This window comes from Camelus ferus, chromosome 18 (assembly GCF_009834535.1).
Source record: "Camelus ferus isolate YT-003-E chromosome 18, BCGSAC_Cfer_1.0, whole genome shotgun sequence".
NCBI lineage: Eukaryota > Metazoa > Chordata > Mammalia > Artiodactyla > Camelidae > Camelus > Camelus ferus.
The window spans coordinates 25,205,882-25,230,294 of NC_045713.1; the positions used below are offsets into that span (position 1 = coordinate 25,205,882).

The following is a 24,413-nucleotide window of genomic DNA, read 5'->3' on the forward strand; positions in this document are numbered from 1 at the left end:
TTGACGTCATCTACTGCTCCATTAAACTGTGCCTGCCAAACTGTCCAGGGGATGGAACAGAAAAATCCACCTGATCTGGGATCTGATCCTAGTTCCCATGTTTGGTAGCTTGATCTATGAACCTGAGTAAGCTGTTTCCTTTCCCTGGACCTCAGTTTCTTCATCTGTGAATGGGTGACCAACAGCCCACGTACTGAGTGTTCTCTGGGGCAGCCAAAGTTTCGAAAAGAGATCTCAAAAGTGCACGAGCTTTGAAAGCCCTAAGATGTCCTCCAAATGTCCAGAAGGACATTTTCAACCCCAATACCCCCAAGATAAAGGGTGGGGCCAGCAGGAGGCCCACGTGGATCAGAACCAGGGTGAGGCAAGTGGAGCACTGGCCCTGCGTGCGAAACAGAAGGGAGCACCACGTGACTCACTCATCCAGATAAACAACACTGTGGTGCAGTGCTTTTAAATCAAATTATCCTCCATATATCCATAATGAACAGAAAAACAGCATCTTTAAGTGAAGATGGGATCTGACCCTGCCCTTCCCCCAGGCCCCCTCTCCACGCGGGGCTCCACCCCAAGGCCTGGACTCCAGTGCAAGAGTGACTGAACGTTTAGTGTCCAGGAGGGGGACGGCCTGAGCTCAAGGTCATTCCATGGGCTTGGATGTAGAGACTGGACTAGGGTTCAAATCTCTGAGCCTTTAACCAGGAGTTCTTTCTGTCACACCAGGTGGCATCCATCCTGCCAGGAAAATGCTTCAGGGAAGGTGTGTGTGTATGTGTCCCCTGTCCCCCACCATCAGTACTAATATCAGCCTGTACCAGCAGGCGGTTCTCTCCAGAAGAGCCAGGAGGTGAAGGAAACACCTTTAATGCTGCCTCTGTTTTTCGGCATTCTCATCCCTATTTTGAGTCCTTGGCATTTCAATCCAAAGCTAAATGTGAAGGGACCAAACCCCCCTTCAGTAGAAAGCACAGGTCCTAAGACTGCTTCACAGGACTCCTTTCTCCAGGACAATGAGAGAAGCCTTTGAGAGGGCTTCCGGCCTGGAATTGTTCCCTTGGTGGAGTGTTGGGGCCCCACAAACTCAGAAGCTGCCCCAGAGCTGGGCAGAGCAGGCGTCTGCATCTTGGCCTCTCGTAGCCTCACGCCCTTCGTCACAGCGCTTGTCTCCGTTTGTAATTATGCGCGTGACACTTGATTAATGTCTGTCTCCCCCAGCCCTCCCCAAACCAGGCTTTCTGTGGGGCGGGGTCTGTTTCATTCTGCTCACTTCTCTACCCCCAGGGGGAGTGCAAAGTCTCCCATATGTATTCACTGAATGTATGAATCATGGAGTTAATCAAATCCATGAAGTGAAGGCGAGGTCCGAGGTCCGGAAATGAGCAGAACCCTGAGGACAGCGACACGGGTTTACCCTTACAGAGCAGAAGCCCCGTTCTAAGCTCTGTGCGGCATCTGCGCGTGTAATCACCCCCCCCCACCCAAGGCGGTTACTGACATTAACCTTGTCTTACGGCGGAGGAAGTGCAGGCACAAGGAGCTTGAGGCATCCGTCCACCATAACACATGCGGCCTGTGCTCTGAGCCAGCCTGCTCTGAAGCCCCCACCACCCCCAGCCCCAAAGTACAAATAGGAACTCAGGGATCAGTGGACACAGGGGGGTGTGGGTAGCACACAGCACCACGATCTGCCCATTTCTGGGGTTTTCTGTCCTTCCTTCTCCGTGGTCCGTCCTTCTCCATAAGCCTTGTGCTCTCCTCAGTTTTGCCCCATTAGAGCTGGTGTTTATCACGGACACATGGGGCCTCTCCTCTCTCTCACTGACCCTCTGAGCGTCTCAAGGATCCCAAAGGCTTACACTGCCGTCTAGACACAGGTGACCCTCCAAAGCTTTGGACCAAATAGTTCTCAACCAGGGCAATCGTGCCCCCCAAGGGACAGTTGGCAGGATCTGGATATATTTTTGACAATCGTGACTGGGAAGGGGGTGCAGCTGGCATCTACTGAGTAGAGTTCAGAGATGGTACAACATCCTGCAGTGTGCAGAGTGGCCCTCACAGCACAGAGTCCCCTGGGCTCAGACGTCACCAGGGTGGAGGCCGAGAAGTCCTGGTTGATCCAACCTTCTGTCCTAAGAAGTATTGCCAACTGCCTCCTGGGCGTGGCCACGTGGATGTCCCCCAGAGTCTCAAACTCAATATCCTCCAGAATGAACTCACTGCCTGTTCCTCTCCCCCAGTACCACCAGTCAGCTTGCCTTCCGGCATCTTCCAGCTCTGTAAATCACAGCTCCGCTCACATTATGGTTCCATCTGGGAAGCTGGTATCATCTGCCCACATCACCCACTCACCAGCTTCAGCAATCCGACTGCCTCGCCGCCAGCTGTGAATTCTTCTCACCTTCCCATCACCTCTGCCCCGTTTGGGCCACCTCGTTCTCCCATCTACACGAGTAGCAGCCACTTTGCTGGCCTTCATCCCTCCAGCCCCACCAGCCTCCCCTTCAGCCCATCACCCCAGCAATGGGCAGAGAGATCTTTCTAGAGGATCACAAAAGTGTCACCGCCTCCATAAAGTTGCCCATTTGGTACAGAATTTCCTTTTAGGGTGATGAAAACGTTCTGTGACTAGATGGTGGTGATGGTTGCATAACATTGTGAAGGTGCTAAATGCCACTGAATTGTGCATTTTAAAAATGTTTAAATGGCCAGTTTTACTCTGTATGTATTTTACCAGTTTCTAAAAAACCTCCCCACTGGCCTCTGTGCTCCTCTCTGTGACTTCCACGATCTGGCCCCTGCCTCTCCCTGCAGCCTTCTCTCTTGCTGAGGACTCGGATAAATCATTGGGATTTTGCTGGGGACTGGAGCAGGCGTGCGGCTGAGACCTTGCAGGTGGAAACAGTGAATGAGTGAGGACTAAGAAAGCAGGTTACTCTTGGAGAGGGTGGCAGGGGGTGTCATCTGAAGATGCTTCCAACACTGCCTCCAATCCCCCATGTTCTTCTTAGGAAGTGCCCCTGAGACTCTTCCCAGGGAGGTCGGGGGGGGGGGGCGTGTTCCCTCCCCGTGAATCAGGACAGGCCTGTGGCGGCAGCAGAGGGGCGCACACGGCTCTGAGGCTAAGCTGCAAAAGGCAGCACAGCTCATGCCTTGCTCCCTGGAGCACCTGCACTGGACCCCTGAGCCTCTGGCCGCCCTGCTGCCACTGCGTTGTGAGGGAGCCCAATCTAGGCCAGGCAGAGAGACCCCGAGGAGACACGGAGAGGGAGGAGCCCTCAGCCTGCTGGGCTGCTCCCCCTGCTGCTCCAGGCCCAGCCGCTGCTCCCTCTGCTGCTCCAGACCCAGCCGCTGCTCCCTCTGCTGCTCCAGGCCCAGCCGCTGCTCCCTCTGCTGCTCCAGGCCCAGCTGCTGCTCCAGGCCCAGCCGCTGCTCCAGGCCCAGCCGCTGCTCCAGGCCCAGCCGCTGCACAGGAGACTAAACCAGAACCACCAGCTGGGCCCTTCCTGAATTCTTGACCTTCAAAGACCACAAGAGATGTAAAAGAGTCATTGCTGGTTTCAGCCACGGTTTGCAGAGAAGGGGGCAATTTGTTACACAGCAGCAAAGAAAACAGGCAGGGGTGGTGCTCGAGGGCACAGATGCCACTCACCCAGCCTCAGCCCAGCCCCAGACCCCCCTCTCACCAGGGGTGCATGCTTGGGCAGCTGCTTCCCATCCCTAAGCCTCAGTCTCCTCATCGTGGAAGAGACAGTAACAGCGCCGGCCTCACAGGCAGCTTAGGACTGAAGGAGAGCCGGGATCGCAGCACGTGGAAGTACTTGATGGTGTAGCTGTTACTATTATTCTGATGTTTAAAACCACCCTGGAAACAGACTCACAGACACAGAAGACAAACTTGTGGTTACTGGGGGGGAAAGGCGGTGGGAAGGGATAAATCGGGAGTTTGAGATTTGCAGACACGAACTACTATATATAAAATAGAGGAACAACAAGTTTATACTGTAGAGCACAGGGAGCTATATTTAATATCTTGTAGCAACTTATGGTTAAAAAGAATATGAAAACGAATATATACATAGGTATATTTCCTGTATGACTGAAGTACTGTGCTGTACACCAGAAATTGACACAACATTGTAAACTGACTATACTTCAACAAAAATATATATTTTTTAAAAAACACCCTGTTATGGTGCCTGTATTACTCTCCCAGGACTGCCATAACAAAGTACCCCCAAACTGGGCAGCTTAGAACAACAGAAATGCATCTCTCACAGTTGTAGAGGCTGAAAGTCCAAAATCAAGGTGTCAGGAGGGCCGTGTTCCCTCTGATGACTCAAGGATAGGATCCTTCCTGGTGGCCCCAGGCGTTCCTGGGCTTAGGGCAGCATCACGCCAATCTCTGCCTCTGTCTTCACCTGGCCTCCTCTCTGGGTATCTGTGTCTCCCGATGACCTTCTTATAAAGACACCAGTCACTAGATTTGGGGTCTACCCCAATCCAGCATGACCTCATCTTAATTAATCTAATTACAAATGCAAAGACCCTCTTTCCAAATAAGGTCACATTTACAGGTACTAGAGTTATGACTTCAGCATATCTTCTGGAGTATATACCCTTGAACCCACAACAGTCCCCTTGTGAGGCCAGCAACTACAGCGCCCTGAGCACACACCTCACCTCTAAGGACCTCATGGGTCAAAGGTGAAGCTCAGATGCGGACATTATCCCATCCAGGTCTGACACCATCTGGTTCCGTGGTGCAAAATCAGGACCAAGTTCCAGGTGAGGAGAAAAACCAATGGCTGCCTCCGGGAATCACAGGAGAGCCATCACCTGGCCCCTCGGGCTCCCCGAGGCTGCTTCCAAACAATGACTCAATAACCCAGGGGGGCGCAGGAGGGAGGGAGCCCCACAAAGGAGCAAGGAGGCAGGGGATGGGGGAATCAGCTCTCCCAGCGTATAAATATTTTATTAGTCATCACATGCTTGTTCCTCCTCTGAGGCTCCAAGTATTCCGTTAAATTAAGCATTTCTAATTGAGGAAATAGAAATGAATATGGAACAAATGTCGATGTTCTGACAGAATCCCCATGTCCTCCTTTCAGGAAGAGGTCCCCACGCACTGCAGGCACAAGGCTGTCGATTTAATGAGGTTGTGACGAAAGAGCTGCACGCATTCGAAACCCAGGAGTCCCAGGTGCAGCCGCGCCACAGTCGGTGTCACAGGGGGTCCCCAGACCCAGATGCTGGGCGGCCAGGCAGAAGCATGGGGCCTGGCTCAGCCATCAGAAGACCGGTGCTGAGTCTCAGTGCTGGGTCGATGACCTTGGTGCATCCTTGGCCTCACTGAGCCTCTGCAGGTGTGTCCCTCAGTGGGGACCGTGGCGGCTGCCCATTCCTTGCAGGGCAGCAGCAAGGCTCCGATGGGAAGCAGGAGCCTGAGTGGAGAACTCTAACGTGCTCCGCGGTGTGAGAAGGGCCTGCGTGCTGGGTGTCCCACCCTAAACGGTGTTCCCAGGAGTCTTCTACAAGAGGCCAGAGCAAATGACAGTGACTCATGGCTGAGCACTGGGGAGACGCTTCCCAGGGACAATCTGGGACATCTGAGCAGCGGTGAGGTGGCTTCCTCTTTTGCCATCTGTCAGTCCTCCTGTGACAAGCACACAGCCGCTGGTAGATGAGAAACTGGGGCTCAAAAAGGAGAAGGAACTTCCCCAAGTCACACATCTGTGAAGTAGAGGAGGGAGCTCCCGGGTGCTGGGCTGCCTGACCCCACACCCCAGCCTCCCTAAACCACGCCTCCTGGCCGCCTCAGCCTCACAAAGTCTCTCCTCCCCTGAGTGGGGGCCCCTGCTTAAAAGAGAGGGTGGTGGGATAACTCTGGCCACCAGAAGGCCAGCAGAACAGTGGATGCCATGCCCCGAAGCAGACCTCCTAGACCTCAAAATCACATCTGCAACTGACCGATTTATCGGGACCTCGTGACCATCTGTTTTCCTCACTGGTGTGTCCCCACTACCTGGCAGATGATTTGGCACAAAAAGGCTCTCAGGAGACATTTGTGGGACTGAATTGGGTAAAGAGGGCTTGGGAAGGACAATAGATGGGACCGTTTTACAGGCAAGAAGACACAGGCCCAGAGGGAGGCAGGGACCTCCCCACAGCCACACCACTGAGCTGGAGTAGGTGCATCAGGCTGCTCCGGCCTTCCTCGGACCTCTCTTGATTTCTCATGGCTCCCTAGTCTAAGCTGGGCTGAGATGCGATCCTGGTGGGGTCTTAGAGCCCCTGCTGGAGAAGCATCTGCTATCCTCCAGGACAGAGATTTGGGCAACCGCGATGGTGAGAGACTGGGACAAGCATCTTCGCACCTTGGAGAAACCCCTTCCTCCAGTGGCCGGACCCACCCAGCACGCAGGACGGCAGAAGGAGATGGCAAAACACGTGCTGCGCCCCTGGGGCTGCGTCCTCCCCCAGCCCCGTCCTCCCACGGCCCCCACGGCTGACGTAACAAGGTTGAGAATAAAATGTACGCCCCCGCCCAGGAGAATCAGAGAAGAGGTGAAATGCAGGTGGGACCACACAAAGCAGAGAAGCAGAGCTTGGGCATCGATGACCCTGCTCTGAAGCCTGGCTCTGTGCGGAGGACTGTGTGGTACCGGCGGGCCACCGGCCTCCCGGAGGCTGTGCGTCCCGATCAGCAGCCCGGGGCCCGCCGCGCCGGCCTCGGGGCTGCTGTGAGAATCCAGCCCCATCACGCGGGTGAGGAGTGCCTGGTGTGCAGTGGGTGCACAGTGGATGCTGTTTGCGTCTTTGCGCCTCCTCATCCCAGTCTTCCTACTTCTCCGGTCTCTTCTTCCTCCTCATCCGTTCCCAGTCCAGTAGCCCCTGCATCCCAAGAGGCCTTCAAATTCCAGAGCATCGGGGACTCCCCCCTACCCCCACGCCCCGAGCCAGGTGACCAGTCTGTCCCGGGAAGGGGGAAAGCCAGGGCTCCAGGGCCGTTGGTGGAAGGAGGGCCGCGGGTCTGCGCTGCCTTGGGGGCCGCAGGGGGTCTCCCCAGGTTGCCTGCCAGCGAGGGACAAGCTCACCGTCGCCTTTCTTTCCGCCACCCTCTGAATCCGAGAGTCTCGCCGCTGCCTGAGTCCTCTGCGTCTCTGGTTTTTCGTTGTCCGTTTCTTGGTTTTTTCTGCTTCCCATTTCTCTCTGTTCCTCCCTCGGGGTCTCTGCCCTTCTTTCCTGTTTCTCTCTTCTTTCTCTCGGGACGCAGCCCCACCCTTCACTGTCTTCCGCAGCCTGCCGTCCAGCCCTCTCTGTTTCTGCCTGTCTTTATCTCTTTTACTTCGTGTGCCTCTGGGTCTCTTGTTTGTGTGTGTGTGTCCACCTGTTGTTCTGTCCTTCCCTCTGTCTCTCCCTACCACCCACTGCCATCCTCCATACGCTCCAGGGGGACCTAATTGTAAATACTTGGGAAAGCGCAGGCCGCTGCCAGAACAGGGCAGAGGTGACGTGTCTCCCCAGCGCTCACAGAGGCCTCATATCAGCGTCCCAGCCTTTGGGTGTCATTCATGGGGAGGATGAGCAAGACCAAGGGTTGCTCCCTCTTTCCCTGTAAGTGAAATCCAGGCCACTGACTCTTAGGGAGGGGAGCCAGCCGCCCCGGGCTGTCAGAGAAAGAAAACAGATGACAACACTGGGTGAGACGGGGTCTGGGTCCTGGTTCTCCCACCGGTAGGGAGTCCTCTCCTTCCGGGTCCTCAGGCTCCTCATCTGCAAAATGGGGCAGCGGTGTCTGCTCTGTGAGATCTGGGCTCCCCTGGACTCCTCCCCTCGCCGTGTCCGGGATCCTCTCAGCACTGAGGCGCCTCTCTGGGAAGAGGCACGAGGTCAGCTTGGAGACACTGAGGCTGCGTCTTCACTCAGCCTCCTCTGTCTGGCCTCCAGGGAGACTCCCCTCCCTGACTCTACAGTCAGGGCCCAGAAAACGCTCATGAACTGATTAATCAGTGTGAAATTAGGTCCAAGAGGTCCTTCAGTCCTGCTCAGCAGAGCACCATATGGGACACTGTAGTCACTGCCTAGGTCACACTCCCTGAACACCTGTCCCTGTCCCCTCCTCCACTTCATTATAGAACCTCTTCCTAGGTGGCTTACCCTGTTTTACCCATAATGTTGGTTGTCTGTCTCAAACATGTCAGCTCTGTGAGGACAGGGGTTTTGGCCACTTTTGTTCACGGCTAAACCCCCAGTTTTCCAAACAGTACATCTGACCTCCAGTAAGTAGTTGTTAAACGAATGAGTGAACGGAGTGATAAATGTATGAGTGAGTGAAGCCATGAGGGAATGAGTGATGGATGGATAAGCGAACAAGTCAATGACAAGTGTATGAATTAGGGAATGACTGAATAAGCAGATGAATAAATGAGTGTATGAGTGAAGAAGTGAATGAAGAGATGAGTGAATGAGTGCATGAATATATAAATGATGAACAAATTCATGGATGGATGGATGGAGGGAGGGAGGATGGATGAATCAGTGAGTAAATGACAGATTAATGGGCGAGTGAATGAATGACTCTTCACTGCCAGGTAGAGTCCCCTCTGAGAGGGGAGTGGCCCAGTACCATGGACTGTCCATGGCAGGGGGTCCAGCCAGATCTGGAGCAAAGCACACAGGTCCGGGCTGAGGTCCCACAGCAAAGGGGACACACCTGCTCACCCCTCCTTCTTGTCCTGTTTACCTTTTTATAAGTAAAAGTCACCTCCCCTCAATCCTCAGAGCCCACCCTGAATCTAAGCCATGCCTCCACCTGGTCCGACCTTTCATCGCTCACCTGGATGATGGGAGAAGCCCCTCTCTGCCTTCTGCTCTCCGCTCACCAGACCAAAGGGTCTTTTTTTTTTTTTTTTCAGTTGTTGAATTTCCCAGCATTTGAGTTTTTTTTTAATGAAGTATATTTGATGTATAATGTTGTGTTAGTTTCTGGTGTACAGCATAGTGATTCAGTTGTATATATATATATTTTTTCATTATAGGTTACTACAAGATATTGAACATAGTTCCCTATGCTATACAGTAGGACTTTGTTATTTATTTTATAGACAGTAGAGTGCATCTGTTAATCACAAACTCCCAATTTATCCCTTCCCAACCCCTTTCCCTTTGGTAACCATAAGTTTGTTTTCTATGTCTATAAGTCTGCTTCTGTTTTGTGAATAAGCTCGTTTGTATCATTTCTTAAGTTTCCACATACAAGTGATGTCATATGGTATTTGTCTTTCTCTGTCTGACTTACTTCACTTAGTATGGTAATCTCTAGGTCTATCCATGTTACTGCCAATGGCATTGTTTTCTTTTTTATGGCTGAGTAGTATTCCATTGTATAATACGTATACCACATCTTCTTTATCCAGTCATCTGTCAATGGACATTTAGATTGTTTCCATGTCTTTACTATTGTAAATAATGCTGCTATGAATGTTGGGGGGCATGTATCTTTTCAAATTAGAGTTTTCTCCTGATACATGCTCAGGAGTGGGACAAAGGGTCTTCAGCTGTGGTTCTCACCCTCACTGCACAGCACAGTCATGTGGGGAACTTTTTTAAAATACCAGTGCCCAAGCCCACTTTTGAGGTTTTGATTCCTTTGGGCTCAGTTGCTAGAAGTTTGGTTATATTTTAAAGTCCCTGGATGATGCTAATGTGAAATGTGGGTTGAGAACTGTTGTCTTCAAGCCGATGCACGTCTGCATCATCTCTGGAGGTGTCCCATTGCTCCCAAATAGGAATGAGATGGGATGGGATGGGATAGAATAGAATCCCAAATCCAGCTTAATCATCAACACCTCCTACCTTGGACCATGGGCACCACCCAGTCCACCTCCTCTGCCTCCTTCTCACCTCTCTAACTTCACTTCTTACCACTCTCCCTCGACGCTCCTTCTTACTTTTCCTCAAACACATAAGCTTTTTCCCACCTCAGGACCTTTGCACTTGCTGTCACCTGCCTGGTCTGATGTTTCCCCACATGGCAGGTTTCTCATTTGAGTCTCAGCACAATGCCACCTCCTCCAAGAGGCCCTCCCTGACTATCCTTCCTAGAGTAGTGCCTCCCAGCCAGCCTCCATCTCATGACCCTGTTTTCTTCGCTATGTGAATTTCTCATACGTACTCTTGGTTCATGTATGTACCGTCTGTTTCCACGTAACGGCAGGGGTCTTGTCATCCATCCCCACTAACGTGTCCTCAGACCCCAGAACAGTTCTTGACACTTAGCAGGTGTTTAGGAAATATTTATTGAATGCATGAGATTATTTTCAACTATGTTGTCAGTTCCTTGAGTACACATGTGCTTTCTCCTGTTACTCCTTTCCATTCCTCTAGCAGGGTTTCTCACCCTGGGCGCTGTTGGCACGTGGAGTAGGAAAGCCTTTGTTGTGGGGGCGTCCTGTGCACTGTGGACGTTGAGCATACCCTCTAGATGCCAGTAGCACTCGTTCCCAGTGATGACTACCAAAATTGTGTCCAGACATCCCCAAAAGCCCCAGGTAGAGAGGGAGCAGCGAATCGCCTCAGTTGAGAACTCCTGCCCTCCAGTGTTAATCTATTGCTGGACACTCAGGGCTGAAAACAAATGTCCTTGGACCAATTTGAGATCAAGTCCAGCCTCTGACGCAGTTCTACCATATGCCCAGCAGGTGGCGGCAAAGACCACCCTCTCACTAGCACGGTTGCTCTCAACTTTGTGAAAACTTTTTTCATCTCTCTTGCCCAGCCTAGTAACTGATTTTGCAACCGTCCTCACTCACCACAGGGGGGAGCTTGTGAGCAGTCCACTCAATTTGTGCTTTTCCAGCAAGACCAAAAGGGAAGCAGCAGCAATATCCTGAACCCACGAGCAGACAGGGTCGGCAGAAATGGAAAGAGTCATCTTGGAATCCGGCAGATCTGAATTTCAGTCCCAGATGTACCTTTCTCTCCCTAACCCGTCTGTGCCTCAGTTCCCTCACCTGAACCCTGCACCGCTTATCTCCATAGTCTTCGCCGACAACCATGTGTTTCATCTGCCTCCGTCTCTCCTCAATGGTGTGGCAGCTCAGAGAGCAAGGGCTTGTTCTGGCAGGGTCACTAGCATGAAACGGGCTTCCAGTGGGTGTTTGTTGAACGACTGGTTGACGGATGGGCATGTAGAGCAGTGCAGGTGCACAGCAGGGGATGACACAATGGATGTCAGCTGTGAGAATGATCATGCCGTGGGAAGGACGATGAAGTCACAGCGATGGTCATGCTCTGATGAGGAGGAGGATGTCAGAGTGAAGGTAATGAAGTCACGGTCAGGATGGTGATGTCAGAGTGAAAGTAATGACGTCGTGGTGAGGGTGATGTCAGAGTGACAATCATGGCAAGATTATAAGGATTATTCTTCTGCACTGTGAGTGCTGGTGATTCTTCCCTCTCCTGGTGAGCTTGCTGATGAGTCTGTCTTGGGCATCACAGGTTTGCCTGTCTCCCTGCCTGCTCATCGCCAGCTTGCTGATCCTTCAGCTCCTCCCTCGGAGGCCTCCTGACATCTATGAAGTGACGCATGAAGGGGACCACTGACTACCTGACTGTCCAAGAGGGGCTTTCATCTCTGGGATGACTCTGTGTTGTTTCAAAAGCAAGTCGCTGGCCACTGAGAATCATCACACCAACTGAGCCTTTTCTGCTCGAGACTCAGGACTCGACCAGGTGAGCCTGAGCCTGGCTGGGGTCAGAGAGGACACATCTGCCACCTGCTTGCTGAGAAGCCCAGATCTCCGCTGTCTTCCCTCAGGGTTTCCCACAGTGCCCTCCTGCCTGGTTCCAGGTCACGTGAAGCATGGAGCCCAGTGTCTGAGATGCAGCATCCTCTACACACAGGAACCGCATCGCAGCCAGCTGGCCACGGACCTGCTCAGAAAAGCTGTGATAAAGGAGAGAGTGCTGATCTTGGAGAGAGTGCCAAGATTATGCCACTAGCTTGCCGTGTGTCTTTTCAAAATGTACCTAACCTCTCTGGTCCTCCATTTCCTTAACAAAGAGGAGGAGCTCATCCAAAGGGCAGAGGTAAGGATGAAATGAAGCCAAAGGAGGCACAGGGAGGTTGCAGTTGGTAAGTTCTGTATATTACGAAGAGGGTGTTTCTGTTTTATTGTGGATTCTGCACTCCCTCGGCCTCCTCCAGCCCACACGGACGCACACATGCATGGACTCAGCACATACCCCGCCAGGCAGCACTGAGATGACAGCCAGGCCGAGAGCTCAGTCCACAGCAGCTCTCAGGTGGTGGCCTTTGTGCAAGAGGAGGCCACAGCCCACCTGGATGGGTCCATGAGGCCCCCAGGCCAAGCCCCTCCCTCCCATCACGACCAGGCATCCAGGCTCAGATGGCCTGGTCCTGCCTCCGTCTCAGGCTCAGCACGCGGGCTGCCACCAGGAAGGCCGCCCCAGTGAGCAACTCGGCGACGAAGCTGATCCAGCCCAGGGCCAGGGACCAGCCAAAGCGGATGTCCACCTGGTCCAGGAGGGCCTTCTCCTCCAGGAGACACAGCGCCTCCCGGAAGGCGGCAGCTGAATATGCGATGTAGATGCTGATGCCAGCGAGGGTCACTAGGGCTGCAAGGGCAACAGAGGAGAGTAGATCAAACCCCTCCCTCCCACTGCTGGTCCCTCTGCCCAGGGCACCCTCCTCCCCTCCTACCACAGTAACTCCCATCCATCCCCGCATCCCAGCGCTGGAGCTGGGCACACCCCCGTTGATTCACAGCACCGCCCAGCCCTCCCTCACTACCCCAGGCAGGGTTGCAATTTTGCATTTATTTATGAAACAAGCAAACTTAACAAATATCTGTCTGCCCCAATTGTGAGTTCTCAAAGGGCTCACCTTGGATTTGCCAGCACCCAGAACAGCACCTAGCACACAGCGAGTCTCCATCCGTGTTTAATTAAAATGCGCCATCCAGTCCCATAGGCACTGGCGCACGTGGCTATTTAAACTTAAATTAATTTAAATGAACGTCTCAGCCCCTCATTGGCACTTGCCACACATCAGGTGCTTGTAGTCTGATTCGTGACAAATTACAGAATTTCTCCATCAGGGAGAATTCTACTGGGGAGGAGCTGTTTGGAGAATGAGTCACTCAGTGAATTATAAATGCCAATACTAATAATAGCAGGTGGTTGGAGGAGATGGAGCCTCAGAGCATTCTCACCTCCAGGCATTCCTTTTATTTTTTCCCCTCCGAGTGTATGTGTCATCACTGTTCTTGTTTTTGTTTTGTTTTTGGTTTTTTTATTTTATTGAAGTAGAGTTGATTTACAATGTTGTATTAGTTTCTGGTGTTTAGCAAAGTGATTCAGTTAAATTTTTTTTTCATTATAGGTTATTACAAGATATTGAATGTAGTTCCCTGTGTTATAGAGTAGAACCTTATTTATCTACTTTATATCTAGTAGTTTGTATCTGCTAATCGCAAACTCTGCTAATCCCATAATCTGCTAATCTTAAAAAATGACCAGCCTTGTGCTGAATCCCATCTATGAAATCCAGCCATTGCCTGATTTTAATCAATCACGTGTCAGGACAGCATTTAATCAATTAAACTCAATTCAGGATGGCAGGGGCACATGAGAGAGTGAGGATCTCCTGCTAGCCCGCAGCCCTGATGCTGAAGCTCTCACAACACAGCTTCTTTTGTGAAATAATGAAGGCAATTCTCAGAACCTGCTCTCACCCAGCTGCTTCTCTCCTGGGACCACAGACCCAGGGACCCTGGGCTGGAAAGCACTCATCGCTTCCAGCTGTGAGGTCACGGGAGGGGGGACCAAGCCCTAGAGGTGATGGTACCCTCACCCTCTTCCCTTCTGAGTGTTTGTGTGCAGCCCCTCCTGGAACCCAGGCCCTGTGCAGGGTGGGCACCTACCTCCAAAGAGGAAGAGGGTCCCCGTGAGCAGGAGGAGGAGGGAGGCTCGCAGGAGGAAACTCAGAAACCCCATCATCCCCCCAAAAACCATCAGGATCAGGCTGAGTGGCAGCAGAATCACGAACGTCCCGTGCATGGCTTAGGGGAGAGAGGAGGACAGCTGGTTACTAACATCCTTCAGTCAGTCAGCAAACATTCACTGAGCACCTCCTGTGGGCCAGCACCCAAATACTGGGGGGGAAATTAACACTACTGCTACTACTAATGCCGATAATGATAATGTTATTAATAAATAACAACAGTTATTGAGGTTCAGCCGGGCCAGGCTTTGTGCTGTGTAAGTATCATCTCACTTAATTCTCACGCACCCTGTGAGGTACTGTCACTCATTCGCTTATTCATTCAGCACATGCGTGTGGAGTGCGGGCTTTGTGCCAGGCACTGTCCCCGGCTCGGTGGATTCAGCGGCAGATCCGCCAAGACTCCTGCCCTGGTGGGGCTGACGTTCTAGTGCGTGGAGTCAGGCAGCGAACAAATAAACGACAGAGTTGAGAGACGGTGACAGACACATGAGGAGGGGAGTGAATAAAGCAGGGGAGGGGCCAGAGCAGTGGCTCCACTGAGGAAGTGACATTCGAGGCAAGACCTGAAGGAGGGGAGGGAGGCAGCCGTGCAGAAGGGAGGGGGCGAAGATTCTGAACGTCTCTCTGAATGAGATGGGGCCACCAGACAGTTTAGGGCAGAAGAATCAGAGGATTTAACTTCAGTTTCTAAAGGTCGCCCTGGTCGCTATACTGAGAGTAGACAGCAGAGGGATGTAGTGGGTTGAAAGGTGGCTCCCAAATTCATGTCCAGCAGGTACCCCTGAATGTGACCTCATTAGGGACAAGGGTCCTTGTCTTCAAGTCTCTTCCTTGGCGAGTCAAGGAAACAAGGCTGATCTCCCTCCCAGGGCTGTCGCAGCACAAAATGTGATTACAGGGGACAAGACCTGTAGTTGTCTTTCCTCCTTCCCTCCCTCCCTCCCCTCCTTCGTTCCCTCCTTTCTTAAGGAAAAATCTTGGGCAAGGACGCACAGCAGCTGGTGTGGGAACCTGGCTCGGTAAGATCTGTCCCCTGCACGGCATTGCCCCCAGACGATGGCTGAGAAATGAAATCATTTCTCATTTAGAAATTAATGAGGTTTCCTGGAGTTGGTTGGGCCCGACAGCCCCGCATGTGAGGTCCCCAGACACGCTGCCGGCTGCCTCCACGTACTCGTTCAATTAAATGTCCGGGCAAGAACTGGGGCTCCCCCTGGGAGCGTTGTAAGCTCTCCTGCTGAAATTTGGTTTAGTTTTTTGGGGGGTTTTGGTGGGTTTTCTTTTTTTTCATGTGCCTTAGTCTTTGTTATTTTTTGATTTTCAGGACTGCCGTCTGGGGACACGAATATTGATTCCGCGTTCTGCGCTACTTGGAAGTGCCCCCCATCTCCAGCCACATCTCATTCAGAAACAAATGTCTACAGGCCACGTAGGGCCTGGGGACGCTGCAGGGGACAAAGTCTCTGCCCTCATGGAGACCATAGTCCAGTCCAGGAGACAGACCTGCAGGAAACAAAGGGGATAATTCCAGACCACGTGTCACCAAGGTAATGAGCGTGATGATGCAGAAAAATGGGCTGGGTGGTGAGCAGGGGGCACTTCTATAGATGAGGTGGTGGTTTTCATTTCCTAGAGCTGACATGACAAATTACTGCCAACTAGGTGTCTTAATAGCAGCAGGAATTTATTCTGTCACAGTTCTGGAGGCCCTAAGTCCAAAATCACGGTGTCGGCAGAACCTAGAGCCTCCAGAGGCTCTAGGGGAGGATCCTTCCTCCCTTCTTCCGGCTTCTGGGCATTGCTGGCAATCCCTGGCGTTCCTTGGCTCCAGTGTCTACCTCCCTCTTCTTATGAACTTCTTTTCTGTCCTCTGTGATGCTCCTTTTCTTACAAGGATACCTGTCGTAGGATTTCAAGCCCACGAGTTAATCTTCAGTGATCTCATCTCAAGAGCCTTAACTCAATTACATCTGCAAAGACTCTTTTTCCAAGTGAGGTCCCATTCACAGGTACCAAGTGTTAGGACGTGGACATACCTTTTGGGGAGCGGTGCCTTTCAGTCCAAGACAGTAGGAGCTCAACACTTGAGAGCTAAGATTACAGAATAGAATGAATAATATTGATAATGTTGACATGTCATTGTTTCATCAAGAGCAAATGGGTACCCAGGTGCAGGAGATCTTTTTGACTCAGAAATACATTGTTGCAAGGAGAAGCAAACCAGAAAAAAGGCAAGATGTTCAAGCCAAGGAAAACTGTGAATGTTCCATTATCACATTGTTTGAAGAACAGCTCAATGGGAAAACCAGGCTTCCGGAATGCTTACGAGGTCTGGACGCCCCGGGGTGGGTGAGTGAAGTAATAGTTCTGCTCTTAAAGAGAACAGAGATGTGTCATTCTCCAGAAACATCAGAAGCGCTGGCAAAAGAAGAAAGTCTCGGGAACTTTTTCCCAAAGGGTGAAATGTCATTATCTTTCAGTGTGACTTTGAGACTCCAGGAGATGCTCAGAGCTATTCAGTCCTATTACGCCTGGTAAGGAAGTGGATTTTTCTTTTTCAATTTTTGTAATATTTGGAGTCTGTTGTCACCAGAACATGGCTTCCTTGAGGATGGGGGCTGCATCTTAGTTATTTCATGATCTCCAAGGTGCGATGTTGCGATATGGAAAAGAGCCGGACTCTACAAAGACCTGGCTTCAAATCCTGACTCCATCTCTTACCAGGCAAACAACATTATCTCTTAAAAGCCCATTTCCTCACCTGTCAGTTGGACCATGGGCTCTGATTTGCCAAGCTGTCATGAGTACTGAATGTGAGAATAATTTTTCCTTTCTTGTCCTCAAATACCTGAGGCTCCACCAGGTAGGAGTTTTTAATTCCCATTTCACAAATGAGAAAACTGAGGTTCAGGGTACTTACGTCAGTTGCTCAAGATTGATGAGCTGTGAGGTGTCAGAGCTGGAAGAGAACCACTGACAAAGCTGACAAAGTTTAGGGGTGCTTAACCCAGCCTAGAAGTTAGGAAGGGCTGGGGGAGATCTCAGCTGAGACCTGGAGGTAAGATGAGGGCTGAGAGGTGGAGGACAGTGTTCCCAAAAGAGGAGAGGGGGTGTACCAGGACCCCAATGCAGAAGGTATCAGGAAGCACGCCTGTATCTCTTGCCCCTGGAGAGATGAGCAGGGGTCACACGTAGTTCCATGATCCACGCTGAGGAGAAATCCAGCTTTTAGGCCTGGGGCTTGTTGCATAGCAAGATGGACCTGATAACAGTCTTCTTACAAAAAAAATAAAACACTGAAGGAGGCAGTGTGGGAGAATGGGACTCAGAATGCAAGAAACAGGCTAGGAACTTTTCCTCTGGACTGCCACGGCCTCTGATCTTAGCACACTCACGTTCTACTGAAATTACACTCAGTATAGCATCACTCCAAAAGAGTAGAAACTGCCTGAGTCCAAATCCCAAATCCAGCAGTTACTGTGCGAACCTTGTTAAGTTACCTAACCTCTCTGTGCCTCGGTTTCCTCGTTTGAAAAGTAAGGAGGATCATGGAACTGTTTTGAAGATTAAATGGGTTGAAACATGTAAAGAGCGAAGGACAGGGTCCGGCACACAGCACCTGTTCTCTAAGCACTGACTCAGTTTACTGCCCTTCAACCACTCCGTTGAAAGTTTTCCCCACCACCTTTTATCACGTGCCTGTTGTATTCTCTTTGTGACACTTACTACTAGTTGAAGCCATTTTTTGCTTATTTAGTCATTGGTCCATGTGTTGATTATCTGCCTCCTGCACTAGACACTAAGTTCTATGTGGCAGGGACCCCACCAGTCTCACCACGATCTGTCCCTGGCAGCTAGCCCGGTGCCAGGAGTGAAATAAGTATGTGCCAAGTACACAAACAAATGTGATTAGCTCTGTTTTACAGATGAGAAGCCTGAGGCTCAGGGAGGCAATATGACTTAGAGAAGGAGGAGACCACAACTGGAGAACTTTAGGTAGTACCATGCTGGGTGCTCTGCTTATATGATCTCATTTCATCTCAAAACAGCCCATTTATGGAAGCAGGTGACTGGCCAGAAGTCCCACGGCTGGTGAGAAGTGGGCCCTTATCTATGATGAGGCTGACCCACCCACCCCACCCCCCCGGACACGTGCTACAAGAGGCACTTGACTCAGCCTGGCCAATCAGCACATTGCATCCCCTTGGCCACAGTGATTGGTTCAGACCTGGGAATGTGATCCAGTCTGGCCCAGTGAGAGACCTGCCTGGAGGTTTTGCAGAATTATTGGGCAACAGGCTCATTCTGCTTGGTTGCCAAGACCGGAGGAGATTTGGCTGAATGCAGAACCCAGACAGAAGCAAAGCCCAGAAAGGAGAGGAAGGAAGTTGAGTTTAGTTCTCTGGATCCCAGCAGGCTCGAGCTTTTCAGTTAGTGGACCAGCAATTCCTTTTCTGGTTAAAACGAGTATAATTTGAGTTTCTGTCACTTGCCACCAAGACACTCCTGGCTGATACAGCTAGTCTGGTTGGTTCTAGACTATGGCTCTTTTATCTAAACTGTGCTGAATTTGATGACCATTCCCCGCCCCTCAGCAAAATTAATTCCAGTCCCTAGCCAAGGAACCAAACCTATGACATCCCCAGAGCTAATCAGGAAGACAAAATATCCAAGCAAGGTAAGATTTTTATTGGGTACTAAAGTCAGCTGCCTGCGTGGGTTTTCTTAGAAGGAGAATCAGTGGGTTTTCCTATACCCCACCCCCCAGCAAAGCTTTGTCTAGGACGCTGACTCGCAGAACGTGCTGCTTGTCAACTGGCCTCTCTCTTCTCTGGGCTCTGCAGCAGGTTCTAAAAGGAATGAAACATCTTCATATAATAAAAGAACTTGGACAACATTCTAAACTCTTCCTGGGGATAGAGATTCTGGGGGAAAGTTCTCTCCAGGGGTGATTTGCAGCAAGCACGCAGTCTGAAGGGGCAGCCTCCTGTCTGTCATGGACGATACAATGGTAATAATAGCAGCTAACACTTATGACACGCAGGGGCCAGACACTGTGTGAGGCTCTTTAAATACGCTCTCCCATTTCACCCTCGCAGTAACGTTATGAAGGGAGATGACAGTTACCTTCATTTTGCCCATGAGGGAACTGAGGCTTAGAGAGGTACAGGAATTTGCCCAGGGCCACACATCTAGTTGGTGGTGAAGCTGGGGGTTAGACCTGGATCCAAGGAGTGAACAGACGAACAGACTGTGAATGTGAGTTTTGCCTGTTTCTCAAAATCCTGCAGCACACAGGGTTGGTGCATTACCAAGTTTCACAAAGAGTCCAGACCAGTGCCAACTGTAGTTAACCATCCAATTCACCCTAGACTGAATGCCAGCACCCAGCCCAGCCAGGGGCCAGCACACCATAGCTGTAATGACATCTAAGAGAAGCTGGAAGGAATGGTAAAGAGGACTAGTGTTTATTGAGCACTTACTACATATCTAGCACTTTTATATCAAATTATTCCTTCATAAGACAGAGAGATCCCACGACAACCAGGTACTAGATGAGGTCCTGGGTAAGGTCAAGTTTTTCATCCAGCTAGCTTGTGGACTCTTGACCACACCCCCTCCTGGTTCTATGTCTCATTCTGATAGATGTGGAAGGGGAGGGTATTGCCCAGTAGAGTGTATGCCTAGCATGCACAAGGTCCTGGGTTCGATCCCCAGTGCCTCCAATAAAAATAAATAAACCTAATTACCTCCCTTCCACACCCCAAATAATAATAATAAATAAATTTAAAAACTGACAGATGTGGAAACTGAGGCTCAGAGGTTAAGATGCCTACCCCAGGATCACAGAGGGTCCTGGTAAGGGTCTGAGCTGGGATTTGACCCCCATCTCCCTCACTTCATGGACAGAAATTCTTGATTATTCCTGAAGCAGTGCTCCGAGAACACCCAAAGTTCCTCCTGGTGCAGCCTGGGGCTGAGGACAGAGTCTGTGAGGCCGCTTCCTTTCCTCGACCCCCTCAGGTTCCAGGCGTCTGGGGGACATCTCCCTCAGTGGAACTTTACACAGAGGTGTGCTGGAGCTAGACTGTATCAGAGTCAATTGTTACATTTTCAGGCATTTGGGGAGTCAGTTGACATCATGTTGCCAGCTTGAAATTGACCACAATAGGAATATATACACCACAGAAATTGGCAAGTGCCACAAATCAAGACTCTCCCCTCCTCCAGAGAGCCAGTTGTTTAATATTTCCCAACATACCGCTGGACTTTAGAGAAACGGTCTGGTTCATTCATTTACTCATTCAATCAACAAATACGGACTGAGTTCCACCTCTAAATAATAGAGTTTGCATTCACTCTCACACCTGCTCAGCAAACCTTGGCTCGTGGACCCCTCTGCCAGGCTCTATGATAAATACTGGGAATCCAGCAGTGGCAATATGGATATGGTCTCTGCCTTCATGGAGTTCATGGTCTAACGAAAGAGTCAGACTTTAACTCTAAAAATGTCACACAACCTGTACCATGAGTAGGAGCTAACCAAGTCAAGTTGGAACAATGGGAACAGGAAGACTCCAGGTGGTGGGAATAACATGTGCAAAGTCCCTGTGGTGGGAAGAAACTTGGCACGTTCCAGAAACTGGCCCAAGGCCAGCATTGTTGGTGAGGAAGGAGCAAAGGGGAGAGTGGAGTTGGAAAGGGATCCTGGAAGCTTTTTTGGGCCATGCTGGGGTCTTGTCTTTATTCTTACGAGTCACATGCCCAAGCCTCAGTAAGTCTATCAAAAACTGCCCACACTTTTCAAGGTCTGTGGAACTCAGTCCTCATTTCCTCATCAGGTTCTTTCTATGGTACCTCTCTGGGCCTCAATTTCCTCAATGGAAAAACAAAGATTAAAATGGAGATGACAATAACTTTGTAGGGAGTCTATGAGGATTAAATGAAAACACAGATGGAAAGTGTTCAGTTTTGTATCTGGCCGGCTGCAAGCCTCAGTAATTTCAACTATTACTTTTCTATCCCTCCTTCTTCCAGTGTTTATTCAGCCTGTTTGCTTTCTCACATTCAGTCCTCACGCCTTTACTGAGTTCCAAGCACTGTGCCAGGCACTGGGAAATCAGCCATGAACAACAGGCACAGAGCCCCTGAGGAGAGGGGGCTATTCTCTGCCTTCTGGTTGCCTCCCTTGAAGCAGTCAACAAATATTTACTACATCCCTGCTGCTGCCAAGCGCTTGTCCTCAACATTGAGGATGCAGAGAAGGCCGACAGGGGCTGTGCCTTCTGGTCTGTGGGATAAGACCTATCTGTTCAACAGTCACCTCCTCGGCTGGTTCAGGTGTCTCCTCGGCCTCCCAGCCACGCTCCCTCGTGCTGCTTGTCACTCTAAAATATTACTGCGCGCATCCACCTCGGTCTCGCCAGCTCATCTGCCAGCCCCTTGAGCGCATGGCCTGGGGCTTCATAACCTGCTCGGTGCCTGACCCGCAGAAAGCCTGCAGTCAACGTTTGTCGAATGAATCCCCAACCACACAACGTTACAGGTGGAGCAAGAGGGCCGCGCCCCATGCCCCTAACCCCATTTCCCCCCCGCCGGTGTCAGAAGCTGCCCCGGCAGCTCCCGCCGCCGTGCCCCGGCCTGCTCTTTGGAGAAAAGCTCCCAAAACTGGTGTCCAGCCCCGGATTCTTCCTCATCCCACCCTCCCGGGACTCACTGAGAAGTTGTCGGCTCGAGTCGCTGACGGTCACGTTCTCCTGCCAGAAGGGGTTCATCAGCGGCGCGCACGGGCTCTGGACTGCATGGGACAGAGGAATCGGTTGGCGGGGGCCCCGGAGTCCGGACCCCGGCCCGCGGCTTCGCCCTCACCCGCCCTGGATGGTCCACGCCGGAGGGCGGGCGCGGAGGAGCTAGAGCCCCTCTCGGAAGGGCGACGGCAGCCCCAGCCCTCTGCCCACCTTCCTCTCCCGCCGCACACACCGAGTTTTGCGCTCTGGGGCTTGGGGGAGGGGGGCGCGCCAAGCAACAGGTTCCAGGCCAGCCGTGCGCCACGCGAGGGTCGTTGGCCGCCAGCGCCTCGGGTCCCTGGGTGCATCCTTACCCCGGCAGGTCCGCCAGAGACCGGAGTGCGAGCTCAGAGGTTCGAGCTGGCTGCTGTTGGCGGCCCCTGCCGGGTCCTGCACCCCGGGGCTGCTCCTCTCCAGCCGCTCGGTGTCAATGATGTACCAGAAGTCCGTGCCGATGGCGGCTGCCAGGAGCGCGAAGCTCAGCGCCCCGGTCAGCGCCGCCGCGCCGGCCAGCGCGCCCAGGTGCACCCGCATCGCCGAGCCGGAACCCAACCCAGCACCGCCCCCGGTGCCTGCGAGCTTCGAGTCGGAACCCCGGCCTCTGGACCGCGATCCCTCCCTTCGACCCTGGCTCCGCCCCTCAGCCCCTCACCTGCGCGCTAGGACCTGCAAGGACTCCTCCCTCAGACCCCATCCCAGCCTGAACGCTACCTCAGCCCTCCACTCCCAGCCCAAGCGCACCCTCTCACGCCCGCTCCTCACTTTCCCCCAGCCCCTTCTCCCTCCTGTCCCTCCCCTCACTCTCCACGAACCCCCGGCTGTTCCCTACTTTGCTGGGCCTCTGCCTTTCCTCTCCAGCCCTCTCTCTCCCGACACCATGATCTCAGTTTCCCTCTTACCGCCCGATGCTCCAGGAGTCCCCTCCGCCGCCCTTCCCGCGGCTCCCGGCACAGCAAACCATGCGCCCCCTCCTCCGTTGCGCACAGCGCCGGGCTCCCCACTGGCCGAGTTCTAAAGACTGGGTGGTGTGGGGAAGGGAGGGCGGCCTTCTCACAAATTGGGGGAGTAAGAAGGACAGACAGGATGGACATAACAGTCCCCCTAAGGATTGGAGGTAATCCTCAATAGCCTCTCCCTCCAGCTTCAATCACCCTTCCTCCAAAATCCACCTTCAGTTGATTTTTCTAGGCTGGCTACAGAGGGAAAAGACAGATTTGGTTTCTATAAAAGCTTTTTTAAAGCAATGGGCTAGGCCGGGTCCTCTGAGTCCATCACCCCTACCCCCAAAGTCTTTGTTCCTCACCCTCACTGCCACCGCCAGTACTACCGTCACCACCACCACAATAAAACCTTTCATTATGTCGAGAAGTAGTTCTTGAGCGCCTACTATGTGACAGACACTATAGTTTATATTACAAATATAGCCGTAAACAACTCAAACACAGCCCCTGCCCTTAAGAAGTGTATGGTGTAGGCTTCCGAGCCTTTTCAACGCAAGGAATGTTGAGAAAATAATCATAATCATATGGCAGAAAGCAGTACAGGGAAGAAGCTTCTAGAAGATGGAGATGACCACCCCCCGGAGCTGCCCTGCCAGGGCCCCTGGAAGATGACCTTATGGCTGAGAGATCTAAATCTTGGCACTCTTGTGACATAGTCTTAAGGAAGCATTGCACCAAGACCCAAAAGTTGATGAATTGTGGAGAGGATCATTAACCAGAGCTTGGGTGGAGTCGGCATCCTGCGGGATGCCGAGTTGGGGCTCAGGCGGTGCTGGGGGTAGCAGCAAGTGCAGCGGCTGCCACAGCACCCCTTCCCTGTGGGGTCACTGCCTCCCCGACCCCTTGGGCAGGGCCTTCTGCTGCTCCAGCAAGTGGTACCCGAGCAATGCCAGAATCTCTGGGGGGTGGTCCCTCCACAGTCGTGGGAACCCAGTTCTCCCTGCGCAGCAACACCAGACCCAAAACCCGCTTTTCCTCACGCTCTGGCTGCTTCTGTTTCTTTGGCCTGGCTGGCTCCATCGCACCGCCTGCTCCTCAGAACAGAGCGTCAGGCATCTCCGGCGGCCGCTCCACTCTGCTGCGGACACCCTCTTTATCATCATCACTGACATCCTCCTCTTCATTAGCAGCAGCAGGAGCACCCTGAACAGAACTATCACCAGCAAGAACATATCCTCCCCTTGATTTTACACACCCTTCTACTCCATCACTCTTTCCACCACCACCATGATTAAGATTGATCTCTCCCATAACCATCCCCACTGATGGTTTCGCCTTCAACTCGGTCGCATCATTATTGTTATCATCAATTGCACCGCCATCAAGACAGTCCCCAACTGTTCCATCAACATTAGGGAGCCTAGATGAAGGTAAAATGCAGTGAGGCTGGTTCCAGGACCCCTAATAATGTCATTAAGGTTTAATCTCTTCTTTCTGCCTTTCTCTCCATCCCTCAATTGTTTTTCCTCCCTTGACTTCATTCTTGTTCAGTTTCTCATTTGTTGGAGCCCAAGAGCTGCCTTTCACAGCTTAGCAACCCCAACAAAAAGAACAAATCTCTTTTTCAATTGGTGTAAGCCAGATTTCCAGAACTGA

General features: G+C 51.9%; 1 protein-coding gene across 2 annotated transcripts in view; it reads right to left on the minus strand.

Annotated features, from left to right (window-relative positions):
* The window catches only part of TMEM114 (transmembrane protein 114), a 63,195-nt gene extending 40,714 nt beyond the window's left edge, over positions 1-22,481 (minus strand). The window contains exons 1-4 of one of the 2 annotated variants that reach the window (XM_032459470.1): positions 22,131-22,481; positions 21,747-21,827; positions 13,947-14,084; positions 10,319-12,639 (exon numbers count right to left, since the gene is read on the minus strand). In XM_032459470.1, coding sequence (XP_032315361.1) covers positions 12,407-12,639; positions 13,947-14,084; positions 21,747-21,827; positions 22,131-22,350 — 672 coding nt within the window. In that variant the 5' untranslated portion in view covers positions 22,351-22,481 and the 3' untranslated portion in view covers positions 10,319-12,406. Of the gene's footprint in view, positions 1-10,318; positions 12,640-13,946; positions 14,085-21,746; positions 21,828-22,130 lie in introns of those variants that run through there. The other variant, XM_032459469.1, reaches the window with a different exon arrangement.
* Between the last annotated feature and the right edge of the window lie 1,932 nt (positions 22,482-24,413).